We start from the raw sequence: 20,839 nt of genomic DNA, 5'->3' as shown, positions 1-20,839 counted from the left end.
CTAAATTAATATTCACAATGATGACACCTAATAAAAAATTACCAAGTACACAAAAAGACAGGAAAACACAACACACAATGAGAAAAAAATAATTATGAGGTGAATAATCAAAATCAACCCAGAACTAACACAGATGTTAGACTTAGTTGACAAGGACAGCAAAACAGTTACTACCATACCCTATATGTTCAAAGTTTAGTAGAGGCACAGAAGATGTAAAACACCGGGCCTCCCCTGGTGGCACAGAGGTTGAGCACTGGGCTGCGAAGCTGCCCGCAGCCTCTGCGGCATCAGTTTGATCCCTGACTGGCGGCGAGGGTCCCACATGGCGCATACCTCTCCTGCCGCGCCCGCTGCTCCCCTCAGCAGTGTACTTCGTCAGTCTGCCTGTACTGCTCCCAGCTCTGGCTCTGGTGAATTCTCTCACCTCTGCACTTCTGACCATACCCAGTGCTTATATAAATAAATAAATAAATCTTAAAAAAAAAGATATAAAACACCCAAATTAAATATCTAGAAATTAAAATATATAATGGCTGAGATAAAAAATATTGAGGGGATTGAAAGCAGAATATACACTGCAAAATAGTATATTAGTGAAATTTAAGACATGGTAACAACAACTAAAAGAAAGAAATGGGAAGAACTGCAGTGAGCTGATAAAGTTCAAACAGCCTCAGGAATTCGATGAGTAGACAGTCTCTGAAGGTCAGGTGGGATAAGAGGAGCAGACAGTTCACCTTATGAAGTAGAATTTTTTTTAAAAGATTTATTTATTTATGCATATAAGAGCTGGGGTACAGGCAGAGGTGCAGGGGTTGAGAGGATTCACCAGAGACAGAGTGGGGAACAGAACAGGCAGACTGACTGAAATACACTGCTCAGGGAAGCAGCAGGTGAGCCAGGAGAGGTCTACTGTGCCATGTGGGTTACTCCCTGGCTGGCCGGGAATGGAACTCATGCTGCAGTGGCTGTGGACAGCCTCACAGGTTGCGTCCCAACCCTTGCACCACCAGGGAGGTCCCTGAAGTAGAATTATTACTCCCATTTTATAGATGAAGAAACTGAGACATGGGGAAATGGGGGTGGGGGCCAGAAGTATGTCATATATCCCCAGTCTATTAACAAATAAAATAAAGTAGCCAAATATTTAATAAACTAAATAGATTAAAAATCAAAAATTCCATTGACATGTTAATGATCTTCCTTAACTTGTATACTTATCAAAATCAATGTAATTTATAAGTTAAAAGAGATTATAATTTGTGCTACCTGTCTACTATTACTTCCATCATTTTGAAACTTCTAGAAGAAAAAAGAATGCTGTCTTAAGTTAGTTACCTCAGCTGAAGTAGAAACTAAAGGACACAAGTTTAATGAGGAAGAACTTGAACTGGGATCAAAATAGATACTATATCACACTGTACTAGAGACAAAAAAGTTCTACATTGGCATTTAGGAAAATGAACTACTAGGTAAAATATCCTACTCTAGCAAAATGTCATTTAAATTTCCAGGAAATATGTTCTTGAATTTTAATTCCAACTTTAAAAAAAAAGAAAACTTGGAAAGGTTAAACTACTATATCAAATGTGACAATAAATAAAGAATATAAAACTGGAGACATGAAAGGCCACCTTTTGTATAAAGAATTGCTATACTGATAATGCCTCACTCAGGCAATGGAAGACTAAGAAAGGCTTTTTTATACATTTTTTTCATTAAATACTATTATTCTGCCCAATGAAATTCACTACACATTATAATAATTAAAAATCTAATTACCTTGATTTATATAAAACCTTGACTTATTGAAGATCTTTAACATTGCCTCAACAAATATGTTCAATTTTATTCCAGTTCTGTGTCTTAACACATTAAATCCAAAATAAAGAGTTTAATAGTTTTTTTCAATGCCTTTTATCCAGAATTGGTCACAAGCATACCAACTTCATTCATCTCTTTTCCACGGAAAAGAAAAAAGGGGCATCACACAAAAAAGTAAGATCAACAAGCACATCACATCTGTCTATATATCCTGTCTTTGAGGGAAGGGTCTCTGCAAGGGGTCAATATATCACTCAACAACTGAAATTTTTTGTTTACAAACATCTTGATCATGTTTGAGAAAGTTGAAGGAGCCAATACATTTTAATAATTACTTGCTTAGAATCTATCAAGTGAACCTAACATTTTCCGGAAGCTCATTAGGTTTCCAAAAATGTGTTATAAAGACTCCAAGAGTTTCATGAGACAAGCAGTTTTCAATGAAATTATGCACTGAAAAGTTCAGTGGCTGAAACAAATACCAACTACCCATTTGATCTAACTTATCAACTTCCAAGGATCCTATTCCCATTTGTTCCATCTTGATCCATTTTTAATATTTACTTCAGGTTACTATCAGCTCCAGCCTGAATCACTGCAACAGTCTTTTGACCCACACTTTCACATCCCATCCATCCTCCACAGAGCAGTCAGAACTATCTAAGTACAAGGGTAAAATTCAAACTTCTAAGAGGGGTTCTCTGAGGTCTGACCTCTCCATATATTCCTGATTTCATCCTTCACCACTACTACACCTATACCCACCCAATATACAAACAGCAAGAATAGGTTTTCTCCCATATACACCCACTAGATCTCAACCATACTCAGTTATCTGCAGGCCTCCAAAAGCAACAGCTGCCCTTTACAGTCTTTGTACACACTACTTTCTTTGAACATACTGTTTCCCCCATCTCCTTTTTGTTAACTCCCAGTCATCCTAAAGTCTCATTTTATTGTATTGTAAGTCTCATTTATATGTCTATGATACCTTGTTTGTCCAGTTCCTGCCCTCTTAACCTCATCTGATGAATCACAACATCCTACATTTGGCCTTCACCTAGCAATTCTCACTCTGAATCACAACTATTTATCTAAGATAACTGTAACTAACACAACTATATTCTATTATAACTATCAATGAGTATCTTATTTACCATTGAGTCCTCAGGATCTAATTCACTGCCTGATCTACAACAGAAATTAAACAAACTCATTCATTGAATGTATTGTGAAAAACACTTCATTCAGAGAGGGGATGCAAAGCAGTTTTAAAAATCTTAATTAAAGAAATAAAATACCTGTCTTTCCAACTCTTGTCCTGTTATGCCAGCCTCCACATGAGCTGTCAGATTGTTTTCATCAACCCAGAGGATTCGATTCTGTTGCAAAGGAAGAAAGAAGTCTCAATTCCACAAACTAATGACATTTTCTCAGAAAATACAACTTCCCAACTCAAAACAGCAAGTGACAAAATAAATCAGCAAGTAGGGTTACCCACACTAGAAATTTCCCTTTACGGCCTCCCCAGTGGCACAAGGGGTTAAGCACAGCATTATGAAGCAACCCGCAGCCTCTGTAGCACGAGTTCCATACCCAGCTGGCCAGGGAGCACCCACACGGCACAGCAGATCTCTCCTGTCTGGCCTACTGCTCTCCTCAGCAGTGTATTTCAGTCAGTCTGCCTGTTCTGTTCCCCACTGTGTCTCTGGTGAATCCTCTCACCCTTCAAACCTCTGGCCTGTACCCCAACTCTTGCATATATAAATAAATAAATCGTACCAAAAAAAAAAAATCTCCCTTTATACATGACTATATTATACAACAAAGTAACATATGCAGTTAAGTATATTGTGCAGGGGTTGGTTTAAAACATATTCTCTTGTTTCATGTAATAGAAAACTATTATTACAATTACACACAATAAGACAACAGTAATTTCAGTATAACTGTGGCAAAATCAAGCTTTTGATTCCATGGCGACTAAAAAAAGTATTAAATGGTAAATTACAAAGACAACTTATTAATCTCATGGTATTTTATAATGATGCATATACATCTTCTCCCCCATTACAATGGCTCTTGAGGCAATTATATACTTATGCTAATTATATACCTCACACTTAGTAGGGGTCCAAATATATTTCTGATAGAACAAAAGAACTGCAGGAGGCAGAAGTACAAACCACTTTTAAGGGCACTCAGAAAGAAAATGTACAGGCTACTCTTTTATATCCAACATATAATACCCAACACAAATTAACAATACAACAAAAAACTGTAAGGTTAACTGACCTTAGTATTACCACATATATTTAAGTAGCAAACTGACAAAAAAACTAATTCTTGTTATATTTTCTACATATCAGAAGTACATTGTACAAAGTCTGCACAGTTTAATGACTTCAATGTAAATAGCAATTATAAATAGCAGCCATTCAATATAAATTATTTTAAAAAGTTCAGTGTTAAAGGCAGTAAATATACTAGGTGGTTTTTGTCTGTTTGTTTTGCTTTACAAAATAAATGGCTAGAAATTTGGCATTTAAAATTCTGCCATAGAATTTTAGACTTTTACCCAATGTAAGAACTTTTACTTCCATTACCTTATTTAATCTTTACAATAACCTTCTGCAGTATTACTGTCTCTATTTTACATATTCAGTAACATTTAGAGATAAATTTGCACACAGTAAGATAAAGAGCCAGAAATTCAAACACATTCCAGAATAGGCTACCTCTTCAGATATTTATAAGAAAACTGAATTTCTTATACTTTGGAATAAGGTCGGAGGTTGATGAGAAACTATACAACAGAATTATTAACTTATCACCACTATAATCTGATGGTCAAAAGTGAACAAGCAGCTAGTATATGCCTGTGATACAATTTGACAAAAAATACATCATTTAGAGCAAGATAGTCTGGCTTTAAAAAAATTAATAGCTATGCCTAAATTTAGACCAGACTTTAACTCTAATTTGAAATTTAGAGGACATACTCAGACTAGCATTAAATGACACCAAAAAAAAGCAACAGGTAAATTCAAAATTGACATATTTTATACCAAAAATAACCTAGTTTCTCCAAATTCAGTAACATCTAAAAAAGAATGTTACTAACAATTAACATGAGCTGGATCTCCCCAGCGGCACAGCAGTTGAGCGCTGGGTTGCGAAGCTGCCCGCAGCCTCTGAAGCGCCTGTTCGATCCCTGGCCGCTGGGCGAGGGTCCCACAAGGCGCACAGACTTCTCCTGCTGGCTGCTGCTCCCCTCAGCAGTGTACTTCATCAATCTGCCTGCTCTGCTCTCCCCTCTGGCTCTGGTGAATTCTCTCACCCTCCCGCACTTCTGACTGTACCCAGTGCTTGTATAACTAAATAAATAAATCTTTAAAAAAAAAAAAAATTAACATGAGCCTTGTCTGACTCCCAATTTGAACAAATGACTATAAAAAAGGATTCTATTACTAGGCAGCTACCCAAAGAGTGCAAAAACGCTAATTCAAAGGGATACATGCACTCCTATGTTCACTGCAGCATTATTTATAATAGGCAAGCAATGGAAATAAACTAAGTGCCCAAAGAGAGAAGAGTGGATGAGGAAGATGTGGTATCTATTCACCATGGAATACCATTCAGGTACAAAAAAGGATAAACTCTTGCCGTTTGGAACAGCATGTATGAAACTGGGGGGGATTATGCTAAGCAAAGTAGGTCAGAAGGAAAAAAAACAAATACAGCATGGTGTCTCTTATATGTAGAATATAGAGAAACAAAACAAAGGATTGGACAAAGTCAAATCAGTAACAAATTCTAGAAATCTGAACTGCAGAATTGAGGCTACCAGAAGGGTAAGAAGAGAGAGGCAAACGGGGAAGGAAGCACAATGGACTAAGGTGGAAGACTATGGGTATCTTAGTGGGTGTGCTGTGGTGGCATATACCTGAAGAGGATAGCCCTATTCCTCTAAATCATACAATATTTTAAACAAATGTTACCTCAATTAAAAAAAAAGAAAGAAAGAAATCAAGGCAATGGAAAAAAAATAATAATTTTGAGTCAGATAGAAACTTTGAATACAGATAGGATATTAAATGATGTAAGAAATTACGTTAAATTTTGCCAGCACTGATAATATGAGAAAATGTCCTACTTAAAAGAGATACATGGAAACTTTAGGTATATATAGCATAATAGGATTTGCCTTTAAATGAAGTAGGGGGAAAAAAAGTCAATGGGACAAAAAGTTAGTAATTATTTTACCTAAAGAATGGCAATAAAATTCTCTCTACTTTGATGTTTGAAAACATTTCAAATTCAACAGCCATCAACAAATTTTTAAAATGACAATGAAGAAATATCTAGGAATATTGTTGACTATATGAACCTAAATTCAAATCTAAATTAAAACATTAAGATGGTACAATGTCCTACTCTTGCACCACAATAAGTCAAAAGCTTAAAAACCAATGCTAATTTCTTCCACAAACAAAAATGCAACATTTATTGGTAAAAAGTGGGGGGACAAGTTAAGTTCTGATGATTCACTAAATCAAAACAAGTGTTATTTGTTTCATTTCTCAGTAATACAAATCAGATCATCTATGATATCAACATTCCAATTCAAGCTTCTCTAAGTATCTACTTCACATGTCAATTTGGTAGAACCCATCAAGATATGTACCTTAGAGTAAGAATGAGCTTAACTTTTGGAGATCTGAAGACAAAGGTAAAATATAAAATTCAAATAAATTTAAAACAAAATGGACAATATAATATACACCTTTTTAATGACAACTAAGACTGAGACACACAATTTTTAAAAATTGAAAGCTACTGTCAAATACATCTTAAGTGATCAAATACCATTTGTGAAGTGTCCAAAGAAATAATTGTTCTTGTTTCATCTGCAGGACACATGAGGCCATATGAAACACTTGTTCCTCCTGCCAAAATAGAAAACAACAAAGTTATGCTTAAATATTTTATTTTTAGCAACAATTCTAGGACAAATTCCTAATATAAAGTGTAAGAAACCCACTAGGAAAGTAGTAAATTCCTATTTCTACTTTATAAAATGTAATTTGTAAATGCTAGCACACTGAAAATAAACTCACCTTTATTTTTATGCTGCATGCCAAAATGAAGAAATACTATGGAGCTGAAAGCAAAGGGATATGGTTTCATCCCCTGGGCACACTCAAGTGAAGCCCCTAGCAATTTGTAGAACTCCAAAAACATGATTAGAAAAGTTCTAAGCTAATGATTACTGTAAAAAGATAACTTAAAAGAGAACACACTTGCTTCAATAATAAAAAAAAAAAAAACACTCATCCTATACAACTAGAGACACCATTATTTCTTTTTTACCATGAGATTCATTTACCATGTAAAATAATCTTATATTCCCATACAAAAGTTTTAATTCACTAGGATATAAACAAGCTAAAACTTCTCAGGTTAAATGATATACATAAATAAATTTGGTTTTGGTAAAAAAGTGATTTTAATATAGAATAAAGAATAGGTACAAGTTATGTAAACAACATACTCCTATTTTCTCTTAACATTAGTTGTCCAAGGAAAAATGCTTACTTGATACCATTATAGAATAATATGGTGTTCTCAAATTCTTAACCAGATCTGCATTAGCATGTATTATTAAACTTTTAATTAGTTTCCTTATGTTTTGGACAGAAAACATGTGGAAGTCACCTTGACACAAATTAAGAATTATAGAGGATATTGATCTATAAGGTTTAGCTTAATTTTTCAAGGTGAGACCAAGAACTGTCAGTAAATGATGGGTAACCATCATTTGTTTGACATGGCCATGTGAAATCAGAAAAGTACTTAATAAAAAAGTATCTTAGTGCACTTTTGCATGAGTTCAATAGTAAGCATCAGCAAAGAAGAAATCTGGGGCTCCTTATTTGTGGGGTTCCATTCCATCACTGCCAGTTCAGTCAGTGAAGGTAATTTCCTTTGACTTGTATAAGTTGTTAAAACAATGTGGTTAATGAAAGGTCAAATTTATCTTAAAATATAAAATAATATTAGATTTTGTTATTAAAAGACATTATTGATTTGGGATCACTGTTCTGGTTGATCTTTTACAGTGCATAGCATTTCTTCTCAAAGAGGAATCGGGCATATCTAGCCTTTGAAAAATAACATTCTCTCCATAAAAACAAAGGTTAAAAAATAATTACTAAAGCAAAAACATTTATTTTTTATTGAGGCATTACATCACAGCTTTAATGAGAGTCCGTATAGGAAAGAAGTTAGTGAACTAAAGATACATCATGTCACAAATAGGTAGATCTACTCTGAAAATAAACACCACCAATTTTTCAGAGTAACCATACAATCATTAAAAGATTTTCATGTTTCCACTGGGATGGCACCAATATTTAAAATACAAGTGTTTTAAACAGAACAAATTTACATCATTTTAAAATTCAAAAGTCACAATACCTACCACCAATTGGTATGATACAAAGATTATATTTGCATGCTAGATTCACAATCTTAACTACATCATCGTGACATGCTGTTGAAAGAAGGGAAAATAAATTAATTACAAGAACATGAATAAAAACCCTATAAAATAAGGTTCTATAAAGCTCTTCAGTATGTAAACTTCCCTTCATTTATTCATTAACATATTAGTTAAATTAAAGCAAACTATCTTTTTAACTTTTCACTTTAAAATTTCATACTTACTACAATGTTGCAAAATAGCACAAAGAATTTCCTTCACCCAGTATCCACAAATATTAACATCTTATATAACTACAGCTCAATTATCTAAACCAAGCAATTGATAATGAAATAATACGAATCTTCAGACCTTATTCAAATGTTACCAATTGTTCTTCTTATGTCCTCTTTTCTGGACCAGGATCATATACTGCATTTAGTTACCATGTCTCTTTAGTCGTCTTCAATCAGAATTCCTCAGTCTATATTTGATTTTCACTACCTTGACACCTTAAAGAACACTAGTCAATTATTTCACAGAATGTCCCTCAATTTGAGTTTTTACAATGTTTATTGTTTAATGATGTTCAGATTATACATTTTTAGCAGGAATCCCACAGAAGTGATATTGTACATTTCTCAGTGCATTACATCTGGAGGCACATGATGTAGACAAGTCTCATTCCTGGTAAGTCAGCTTTTATCATTTGATTACATAGTATCTGCTAGCTTCTCCACTATAAGAATACTATAATTAGTAAGTATTTTGTGGGGTGATACTTAAGCAATGTACTCAAGTTCTCACCATACTTTCTTTCACCACTAATTTTTGCATCCACTGATGATTTTTATTATGTGTTATAAACAAAATTTAAAATATTATACAGGGTCTCTCTGGTGGTGCAAGGGGTTAAGACACAACCTATGAAACTATCCGCAGACACTGCAACACGAGTTCAATCCCTGGCCGGCCAGGGAGCCAGCTACACACAAGGCGCAGCAAGACCTCTCCTGACAAGCCCGCTGCTCCCCTCAGCAGTGTACTTCAGTCAATCCACCTATTCTGTTCTCCACTCTGTCTCTGATGAATCCTCTAACCCCCCACACCTGTGACCTGTACCCCAGTCCTTGTATGCATAAATAAATAAATCTTAAAAAAAAAGAAAAAAAATTACACATAATATACTGCATAAGAATTCCCTTCCATTGTACAGAACTGAAGGGAACTCTATCAATGTAACAACTTTCTACACCTAGTGTAGAAGACTTTAAATATCAAGACAGACTTGCTCAGACTCAATATGACTAGCAATAGGTCATTAAAGAAGGGAATAATCTGGCAAAAAGCTTTTTAGAAGAATATCAGATGACATAGAGAAAAAAGGGACTAGATGCAAGGCAACTATATAAAAACTGAATATTACTTGCTAAGAGCCTAAAAGGAAAGGATGCAAAGGAAAATGTATAAATGGGAATAAAAAAATCATTCTAAAAAAGTTGTAATTAATATATCTCAGGTTTGCTGAAAGCTAGAAATGTTACTTATATCATTCTAATTTTTAATGAAAATCAATTTTTAAACTTTCAGATTAAGTTTATAAAGCTTACTGATTATGGTAAAAAAATGTTTACTAAATAAAATACTAGTTCATTAATTATTAATAAAATATCTGAAGGTATCTGTTATAAACTTTTAACCAGGCAAAAGTATGTCTAGGATTATCACCTAATCAGGTGCTTTCTTTGACCATGTTGTCTGACATAGGTACTCCCTCCTCCCACCACCTATTCTGTACTCTATTTTGTATCTATTTTGTACTCTAGCTTCCTATATCTATTTTTTTAAGATTTATTTTATTTATACATACAAGAACTGGGGTGTAGGCCAGATGTGCTGGGGGGGTGAGAGGATTCACCAAAGACAGAGTGGGGAGTAGAACAGGAAGATTGACTGAAATACACTGCTGAGAGGAGCAGCGGGCGAGACAGGAGAGGTCTGCTGCACCATGTGTGTTAGTTCCCTGGCCAGGGATCAAACTCATGCCGCAGTGGCTGGCACTGCTGGTGATAGTTTGATAGCACAGAGAGACTTTAACCCCTGCACCACCAGGGAGGCCCTAGCTTCCTATTTTTCTTTACAGCAGTTATTCCCACTCAATATATTATATATTTATCTACTGTCTTGTCCTCCCCCTCACTAGATTGTACGGCACCTGAGAAAGGGGATTTTTATTGTTTTACTACTTATCCTCAAAGTCTAGAAAAGTAACAAGCATATATTTTTATAGGCCTAAAGTTGTATTACTTAGACCACTGAAAATAATGCATAATTACTAAATTTAATTAAGTGGCATAATTTTTTAAATGTTACTTCTAAAGACTTTATTTTTATACACCTACTTACAACACTGTATGAGTGACTAACCTGTCCAAACTAAATGAAAGATAGAGATATTCAAGAAGATGTGGTACATATACACTATGGACTATTACTCAGCAATCAAAAAAGATAAACTCATGCCATTTGCAGCAACATGGATGGAGCTGGAAGGGCTCATGCTCAGTGAAATAAGCCAGAAAGAAAAAGAAAAATACCAGATGGTTTCACTTTTAGGAGGAATATAGAGGATCCAAATAAGGGATCAGGGGGAAAAAAAGTAATTATAATAAAGTAAATATCAAAATCAACAGGCAACTATAAACCAGAGACATTCTATAGGGGGGGAAAGGGAAGTAGGATCAAAATAGGGGTGGGAAAGAGTACAAGGGCCTATGGTGATGGTACATGGGTGAATTGGTGGTGGGAATTCCACGGGGATATAACTCAGATGAGAAAGCATACACTGTATAAAATTGAAGAATGATATAAAAAATATATAAAATTTAAAAAAAGAAAGAGATATTCACACTATGTAAAGGTCACACTATGTAAAGGTCTGCTTCAAAAGTAACTCCACGTCACAAGTTATATATATATTACAAGTTCTTACTCTTAAGCCCATAACATCCTATTAAAGCCACATGCAAAACTCAGATTCAGATGACAACCATACTTAAAGATATCCACAACTGTAGATTTCCAAGATGTGTGTACATATGCATTATATATATGGCATATATATTCAAACTACAAGGTCAAACAAGCACCTCCATTCCTTAGAATACCACAAGGTGTCAAAATGACATTGTCAAAAACTTGCCCTCATGTAAAGAAACACCTGAACTTCATCAATAGGAAATTTACATTAAATTTAAACAAAGTCTTAAGTGAAATAATCTGTTGGGAAACTATTTCTATCGAGTTCTTATAATGGAAGATTCAACAGAATAAAATTATAAACGTGATTCACAACAAAAGACTATTAATATTGTTGAGATATGGTACAAGATAGTAAAAGGGAATATTTTAGAAAAATTAACCTCTCACTGTTAAGGGTCTAAATTGGAAATGGGGATGGAAAAACAAAGGAAGGGCAAATTGAAGAGGGAACTAACTAAAGGAGGAGAATTTTATAAAGCAAAGAAACTTTAGAGCAATGACTAACTTCATATGCTTCCTAATAAATCTAGATTTTTAAAAATATTTGATTTTCTTAAAGCAAATCACATATCTCCATTATGGTAATCTCTTAGTAATTTAATATTCAGACACACAAAGAAAAAAAACCTAGAATGCTCATTTGAAAGTTGTGTTTAAGATACATTAAAGGATAATCTATTAGGTTTTTCCTATATGAAATAAAAATTGGTCAGTTTTGCATTCCTTTTTCCCAGTAAAAAAATGGAATGAAACTACCTTAAATCTTAAGCAGGCAAAACGAAAGTATTTCTTCTATTTTTTTCCTCCAGGAATAGCTAAATTTCTGTATTACACTAACAGAAACAACAAGATTTATTTCATAACTTTTCCAAACATCACAAGTATCAGAAAAGCAATTTAATCTCAGCTACAGATGCTCTTGGATTTTCCTCTTATGTGTGTTACCTCCCTCCTACCCTTTATTAAAATATGATTTTTCCCACAGATACTCCCTGCAAACTAGAAATAGCACATCTAAAAGCTAAGAGACCATGAATGAACCAATTTTTAAAAAAATAGTTCCATATACTAATTAGATTATGTAGAATTTGAAGAGGGAAAAGGATCAGAAGATCAATGAAACTTTCCCATGTTCATTGCACCATTATTTACAATAACCAACAGCTGGAAACAATGTTAAGTACCCATCAATAAATGACTGGATAAAGATGATGTGGCATACTACTCTACTATTAACAAAGATGAAATCCTGCCATTTGTAACAACACAGATAAATCTGGAGCGTATTATGTTAAATGGAATAAGTCAAACAGAGAGAGACAAACACCACATGATTTCACTCATATGTGGTACATAAAGAAATAAAACAAATGAGTGAACTAAATAAAACAATAATAAACTTTGAGACTATAAGATTGAATTAGCAGTTACCAGAAGGAGAGTGGTTTAATCCAGTAAAACGGATCAGTTGTACAGTGAAGGATAAAACTGGACTTTTAATGGTGAACTTAATACACACATGTATTTGTACTGATGCACACCTAAACTTGTATAGTGTTACAATGCAATGATACTTCACTAATAACAATTTGAAAATCAATTAAATGAGGACTTAATCATCAACAATAAAATCAATCATTAAATCCTATAGTTCAGGATGATCAGCTCAAGAAAAACTCTATGACCTTTAGGAAATTCTAAAAATACAGCTACCTATATTTTTTACAACTCATATATTAAGAAGTATTATTTCCAATACTAAATTAATAATACAAAGGGAGAAAAAACTTACTTGGCCATAAAACTATATCAGGAATTCGCTGAAACATTCCTTCCCTGAGCAAAAATATCTCATGAAGACAATGACCTGTTTTGTGGTTTAAAAAAGAAAATGCAAAACCATCTTAAATTATAGAAAATTTAAAAATAAAAATAAATGTTACTTATATAAAGTTGCTTACCATGAGCTCTGAACACTCGATCAACTGCTTCTTGTGAATATGAAATATTAGTTTTTTTAAGGTCATGGAGAAAATCTTCATTTACTATAGAAGGAGGTGTATCACTAGGATTTAAGGATGCCTGGGGGGAGAAAATGGTTTCTTTATTTCTGGAAAATGAATTTTGAATACCTCTGTTAAGGAGAGTGTCCATAAAATGAAATTTTTTTTAAATCCAAACTATAGATAGAAACACAGAAAAAATACCATGTAATATGTATGGAAACCAGCTTTGTGACAGTAACAAATCATAAATGGCCTGGTTAATCACATTCTATGATAAAAGTTATAAAGTCTTAAGCTTCCTCTCTTGCTTCTATGATCCACATTTTATTTCTAAAGATTGCAATCAAGAACAAGTAAAGTCTCAAATCTTTAATTTTAAACTAAGAAGACAGGGGAAGCTACTCAATTTCCTTGCATTAATGGTTATTTCAACTAATAGAACATGAAAATAAATCCTCAACTCTGAAGCTATGTGACACTGGATAAGTCACCCAACTTCTGTGTCTTGGGGCTTCTTCATTTGTTAAATAAGATTATCACCATTAATACACAACTATCAGATTTATCACAAGATTAATTATAGTTGTTTTTTTTTTTGACTAGCACCTAATATCATGCCTAGTATAAAAGAAATGCTCTATAAATGGCAGGTTATTCAACTCTACTTAAAAAAAATTGCTATGATACAGAATTTGGAAAAAAAAGAAATGTAAGGCTATGTAAAGAAAAATATGTGCTATTATATAGTGCTTAAGTCATTATTAAGGTTCTATATTTAATATTCAATTACATATAATCAAATTATACTTTGATTTATGATAAATATTTAGTGCATGCCTATTGTAAGTTAGGCATTGTTCTAGGCCCTAGAAGTGCGTTAAAACAGGAAAAAAAAAATTCATCTGAAGGAATCTACCTTGTAAGTGGAAGAAAGTGATCAAAAATATCCCAAAAACATTTTTCTTATTATTTTGTTGATATAAAAAATTAAAAATGACTAACAAAAAAAAAGAACATATAAAACTGTAGCTGTTTCTGAATATGTATGTGGATTACATTAAAATAAAAAAAGGATTTCAAATAGTTGAGAGAGAGAAAATGAAGGAAATGAAAGATCTAAGAAAAGCTAAAAATTTCATTTGGGAGGATATGAAATAGTTGTTTAGCCTAGTTTAATTACAATAAAATGTAATAGCGGATTTATAAATAAATCTACCAAGTACTCACTGAATATCTATAGTCTTTAATAACATGTTGCATCTAGTAAAGGAGATAGTGTTAAGTCTTAGCTACTACATTTATGGAATTTATATCCAGTCAGAAGGATACAGAGAATACCATTCCATAGCACTATAATTATCATAAAAATAAGTCAAATATAAAGAAATGTTAGTTATTTCATTAGTTTCATATATATACAGTTTAAAATTTTCTAACCCCACTTTCAGAAAAGTAAAGCTACATGAGCAAAGCAAAATTCTAAATTTTCTATCACTCACACCCGCATCAAATTTTTATTTTTTATGTCTTCAAAGTCCTAAATGTTTTGACATTGAATGTAATATTACTTTTTACTTTAAATAATTCTAGGTTTATTCAATTCAATAATTTAGTAATTAATAATTTCATTACTCGAGATTTAAATTAATTACTATCAGTCTATTATATACCAAAAAAACTTATATAATAAAAACATGTATTTGTAACAAAATACGCTGACAGAATTCAGTTATTTGAAATTTACTAATACCCTAAATGAAGTTCAGAGAGGATAAAAAATTTGCCAGGTAAGTTTCAGATAAATTTTGAGATTAGAATTTAGATCTGTGGTGCTAAAAAAAAGTGCCCCCAGGTAACCTAATAAGGAACTAGTGTAACTAGCAGACTTTTTTAAACATAAAAAAGGTAACAATGCATTAAACAACTATAATGAATAACAAAGGTTACGCCTAGTTAATTTAATTAATTTGAGGCTTAAAAGCAAACACACAGAGTTAAACATTTTGGTAGTCATTTGTATTCACTTACTTTAGAGGTAGTTTTATGCTCCAGATTTACTCCAAGGGTATTTTGGATCCATTCTCTAAAAGTTGGTAAAATCATGCCACTAAGAGGGTACCTAAGATAAAAAGAAGGTAAAAGAGTAAAGCAAGGTATTTTCATTTAAATTTAAATCCTACATTCTGCTTCTAGTAATGGTCAAGTAGTTGCTAGTTGCTATCAAGTCAACCCACCCACATATAACTATAAATTCAGGATCAAAACAAAACAAACAGTCCCACTATCTGAAGGCAATACAGACTGACCCAAAGCAGGCCAACAAAGCCAAAGAGGTGTGATGCACTTGGAGGAAGGAAATGGCACTACACTAATTCTCAGTTTGAGTTTGTTTTTAAATAAGTTTTGGCCTGAGATAAAGTCCCAGCTGGTACACCAAAAGGAAACAAAAATTCAGAAAACATACAGTGTTCCTATTCCAAGACCACTGGATATGCTTAGCTCTAAATTTATGCCTCCACACAATATTTAAATACAAATTTTGTTTTCCACACATCTTAACATCAGAAGGGTATTAACAAGTGTCCGACAAACAGGAAAAGGAATAATATAACCATAAATTAATTGACTGGGCTTTTAATTTCTAAAACGAGGCATCTGCAAAGAGTAGAACATGTATTGGACCTCCACAACCTGGTTCTATTTGGGAAAACTGACAAATCAAATGCCAGAACACCCAAAATAAGGACCAGATTCTGAACCAATAGAATCACTAGTGTATAAGTACATGTGATCTTTTCTGTGACTGATCGTCTCAGATATCTATACTTCCAACATAAACCACCACTACCTAGAGTTGGTACTCTACAGAAGACAGTAAATGCTTTGAAGGCACTGTGCTGGATTACAAGTAAATAATCTCCACTTCTTGTGAAACAGAAATGCTGTAACTTCAAGATCCAAAGAAAGAAAGAGAAGAAAATGAAGACAGTGTCTGAGAAGAGAAGAAACTGTTTTTCTAAGGTAAGATTATTCTCCCATCCCCTGTCACCAGAAGATTTTGAAAAGTCAGTCTCTACATAAATAAGTTTCTACTATATTAGCCATCAATCTATTTAAAACATAAAAATGTTCAATACTTAGAACACTGGTATCTTTAATTTTAGCCAGAAATCCCTTTTACTCAAATTATAAAATTTCTCAACTAATCCTCTACCAATATGCTGCCCAGTCAATTTAGGATTATGATAATATCACAGATATTCTTATTTTTCCTACTAAAAAGCAAATGTCAAATGTACAACTTTATACCTTCATCAAAGTTATTTAGATCCTGGTTAGTACTCCTGAGGTTTTGTTTCAGAAAAATGGAATGATGGAGTTGCAAAGAAAAAGAAATAACCTCTTCATGTTCAAATGAATAAAACTTTCTTGCTGATATTTCAATACACTGACATACCATTACAATTAAAAAATATTAACCTACAAACACTAATGCCAAATAGATATTAAATCAAAGTGCAATACTGAAACATGTTCATAACATAGTTGTTCCAATTTTTTAACCTAGTCTCAATTACTTATTTTTTAGGGTCAACATTCAATTATTACATATTTGTACTCACTGTCCTTATGAAAGTTATATTAAAATTCAACAGTCAAACCTCAAACACCAACCATGGCAGGATCAACTGTTCCTTAAAACCAAGAACTCATTATATAATTTTGTCTGCATCTGGAATAGCATACTTTAGAATCCTTAATATATTACCAAAGATTTTATAAAGTGAAAGTTATCACACAAATGACTGATCTTTCTCATCACTTCTTCCCTAATATATCTCAGAAAACTAATTTTAAAAATACTACTTAGATTCACACACACCTAAAGTTGTTTACCTTTCATAACAACTTATACCCAAAAGCAAATTCTCAAACATGAAAGTACAGTTACTTTTAACAAGTCAATGGTGTGAAGATTTGGAGGTTGGGTGATTGTAGGCATTGTTTGGGTCCCGATTCAAACCATCTACAGAACAGCATTTTTGAGACAATTGGGGAAATGTGAATGTGGCCTGGATAATCAAATATAAAATTTTGTTGTTTGGGTGTTATATGATTGGTTATATTAGGACCTGATATTTTAAGGGATATATCTGTAAACACTGAGAAGTGATTTGATATCTCCAGAATTTTAAATTCCACAGAAAAGAAGCAATTACAGCAAAATGTTGATTACTTTTAAATTGAGAGAGATCATTGTATTTGTTTCTCTTTTTATTTAAACTTATAATTTAAATGTTATGTTTAATATTTATGTTTAAATTTTTGCATAGAAGGGGGGGAAGGAACAAAAGAAAGAATAAACAAACCAGTTACCTTTTCCCAGTCAACTCAAGTTGGCCTTTCTTATTTAAGAAGAACTTGGAATCACTATATCCCCAGCCATTCCATTTCATAACTTCTTGCCTAATAAAAAGAAAAATAAATAAAAATGAGACCTGTGCTAAACATCTCAAAACCATTAACTTTCCAAACAATTTAAAAGACTTTATCCCACTGATAATAGTTTAGATGAGTACATATCACAATGTCTATATGTGAATACTACTAACTATAGAACCACTCTATGAATAGCACCTGCTTCACAAAGGGCTACAACCACTAAATTTTATGCATTCAAAGGAAAAAGAAAGTACAAAGAAAAAAATGCTTTAGAGTATAAATGATTCATTTTGTACATGTTATACAGTTTACATTTTAGGATAGCCTGAAAGATACTGTAATCAGAATTCACTTAATAGAAAACAGTTGTTCATGTATTTAATAGAAAATAGTTGTTCATGTATTAGAAAAATCACATTTGGGCCTCCCCTGGTGGCGCAGCGGTTGAGCGCTGGGCTGCGAGGCTGCCAGCAGCCTCTGCAGTGCCCATTCGGCGGCCAGCGAGGGTCCCACCAAAAAAAAAAAAAAGAAAGAAAGAAAAATCGCATAATCTTCTGTTATGATAAAAAAGACCAATTTACAAAGCAGGCTAACTAGTAGTGACATACTACTAGCAGATACTTCTAATAAAATACATTAAATATCTGAGTGCTGGATTTAAAAACAATTTAAATCCTTCAACTTCATTGTAAGCTAGAAATGCATTAATCTCAACTGTAACCCTGTATCGTAAGTAATGACTATGCCAGTTTTCAGTATTCCAAGGTAACATGCTATTTTTAAGTTCCAAAGTGTTAGCATCTCAGTTTTAAAAACCATCTTTATCAAATCCATAACTCATTCATTCAACTTTATAAATTACATAAGAATAGAATTTGGACCTGTGCAGAACACAATAAGCGACCACAAGGAAGTGCTGTGTCAGTATTTATTACATGTATTAGCAATGGTGCCCAATATATATGGAGTACTGAAATAAACTGATCGTGAATCTTCTTATTGCAAATTTATTTATGCAGTTCATGATGAAAATACTTGAAGCAGCTATTCTCTATTCTCTATACAGAAAATTATCTACTCATTAAGATAGTCTCAAGCAAGAATGACAATAGAAAGAAAAATTTTATTACAATCATAACTGTCCAGTTCAAAGGATTTTCAAACAAGTAGAACATTAACACAATTCAGCTGAACCAAATACAGATAATTGTATATTGAAATCTCCAACTATACATAAAACTAGGACAAAGAAATTATGAATGCTCTCTTTAAAATCAGTCTGATATCAATAAAAACTAGAGTCCCTATGCAAAATTAAGCTGTTCAAAAATATCTCAAGTGTCAATCAACTCACAGATTTGATTTGTAGGAGCCTGTTATAAACTGTAATCCAATATTTTCTTTTAATTTCCCATTACTACCTCCCTGTATAAGGAGGTTTTGGAAGAGAGCTTCTGAACAATCTCTACAGAAAACCGCATAACTAATGTCACCATTGATATCTTTTTTTAATATTACACTTCTTAAAAACAGAGTAGGTTATCATTCACTTTGTTTTTTTCATAATTATACTCACTTCACTCCTATGAAGTATAGCTTAATATTTTATTTCCATAATAGTTTACATTAGAAGGGCAACATGTATATTTTAATAATCTTTGTTTCACAATAAGTACATTACTTTTCCTACATGAAATGAAAAATTAGTGAATTTAAGCATTCATCCATGAATGCTTAATTCATTGTCATAGATTCTCTATAAAATAGCAGTTTGGTATTTCAGGACTGCAGGGATCCATCATCAATCCTAATGGCGGGAGAGCAGAAAAGCCTGATTCTTTACCTACCCTACAGCTATTTTAACTGGCCTGGTGCAAATGTTCTTTGACAACGGTTGTTTAAAAGATGAAATAAAACCATGTGTGCAAAATTAAAAAAAAAAAAAAAGTAAAAATACCACTATGATCACCTTGCTTTATCATTACAACCACCAGACACTGGGAAATTATTTCAGTACAAATTTGGTATGTTTACAAAGCTGAACATAGATTATTTTCCTTAAGATTCTGCTTAGAATTTTCAAAAAGTATTCCCCGGTTTCCAAAGTAAAATGTTAAACCTGACTGAAGCAAAGAAAGCAAGAACCACAAGAAAAGCAGAGAGCAGAGAAGCAGGGAAAAAAAAAATTTTCCAGGGCCTCCCTGGTGGCGCAGAGGTTGAGCGCTGGGTTGCAAAGCTGCCCGCGGCCTCTGCGGTGCCGGTTCCATCCCCAGCTGCTCCCCGGCCACCAGAGGAGGGTCCCACATGGCGCGCAGACCTCTCCTGCTGCCCGCTGCTCCCCTCAGCAGTGTACTTCGGTCCTTCTGCCTGTTCTGCTCCCCGCTCTAGCTCGGTGAATTCTCTCACCCTCCCGCGCTTCTGACTGTACCCAGTGCATGTATAAACAAAACAAACAAACAAATAAAATAAATAAATAAAGCATGCCTCTATTAAAAAATAATAAAAAAAAAAATTTAAAAATTTAAAAAAAAAAATTTTCCAGTTGGGTACTGTCCTAAAGAACTTCAAGTTTTCAAATGTAGGATAATGTAGCCTTTTCTCCATTTTCATTTCAATCTATGAAAAGGCCTTTACTACATTTATACCAACTTTTGAGTCTTCCCAGACGTTGCACTATAGGCATTTGGAATGTGTTTGTGGCCCCAAATAAAGAATTATGTTGCTCTGCTAGTGTATAATTAAAATCTAGGTCAACCCAAAACCAATCTTCTGATATCTTCAAGTATCACATGAGTTAAATTAAAAGCAGCCAAATTTCTTTGGTTTCTGGTTTTAAACTTCAATACAAATGTATTTCCTCAAATGACTAATTTACTATGTGATAGTTAAACACAACTACGTGATTACATTAACCCTTTAAAAAAAAAAACTTCATATATAAAAGATAAAAATAAATAAAGTAAATTGAAGAGCATTACAGCATTAACATTTTAAAAATTAGAGTAAAACTTTACAGGGTCATAAAGTTGTAAAGCCT

At 33.2% G+C, this 20,839-nt stretch overlaps 1 protein-coding gene across 1 annotated transcript in view; it reads right to left on the bottom strand.

Moving 5' to 3' along the window:
* The window catches only part of AGPS (alkylglycerone phosphate synthase), a gene marked incomplete at its 3' end in the record, with an annotated part of 102,549 nt that overhangs the window by 60,749 nt on the left and 20,961 nt on the right, over positions 1 to 20,839 (bottom strand). Inside the window, exons 2-8 of the mRNA XM_084237052.1 lie at positions 17,737 to 17,826; positions 15,388 to 15,478; positions 13,315 to 13,435; positions 13,146 to 13,220; positions 8,312 to 8,383; positions 6,697 to 6,776; positions 3,129 to 3,209 (exon numbers count right to left, since the gene is read on the bottom strand). Coding sequence (XP_084093178.1) covers positions 3,129 to 3,209; positions 6,697 to 6,776; positions 8,312 to 8,383; positions 13,146 to 13,220; positions 13,315 to 13,435; positions 15,388 to 15,478; positions 17,737 to 17,826 — 610 coding nt within the window. The remainder of the gene's footprint in view (positions 1 to 3,128; positions 3,210 to 6,696; positions 6,777 to 8,311; positions 8,384 to 13,145; positions 13,221 to 13,314; positions 13,436 to 15,387; positions 15,479 to 17,736; positions 17,827 to 20,839) is intronic.

Source organism: Talpa europaea (assembly GCF_964194135.1).
Source record: "Talpa europaea genome assembly, chromosome: 1".
In the NCBI taxonomy this organism is placed as follows: Eukaryota; Metazoa; Chordata; class Mammalia; order Eulipotyphla; family Talpidae; genus Talpa; species Talpa europaea.
This window is presented reverse-complemented; position numbering and strand designations above follow the sequence as displayed.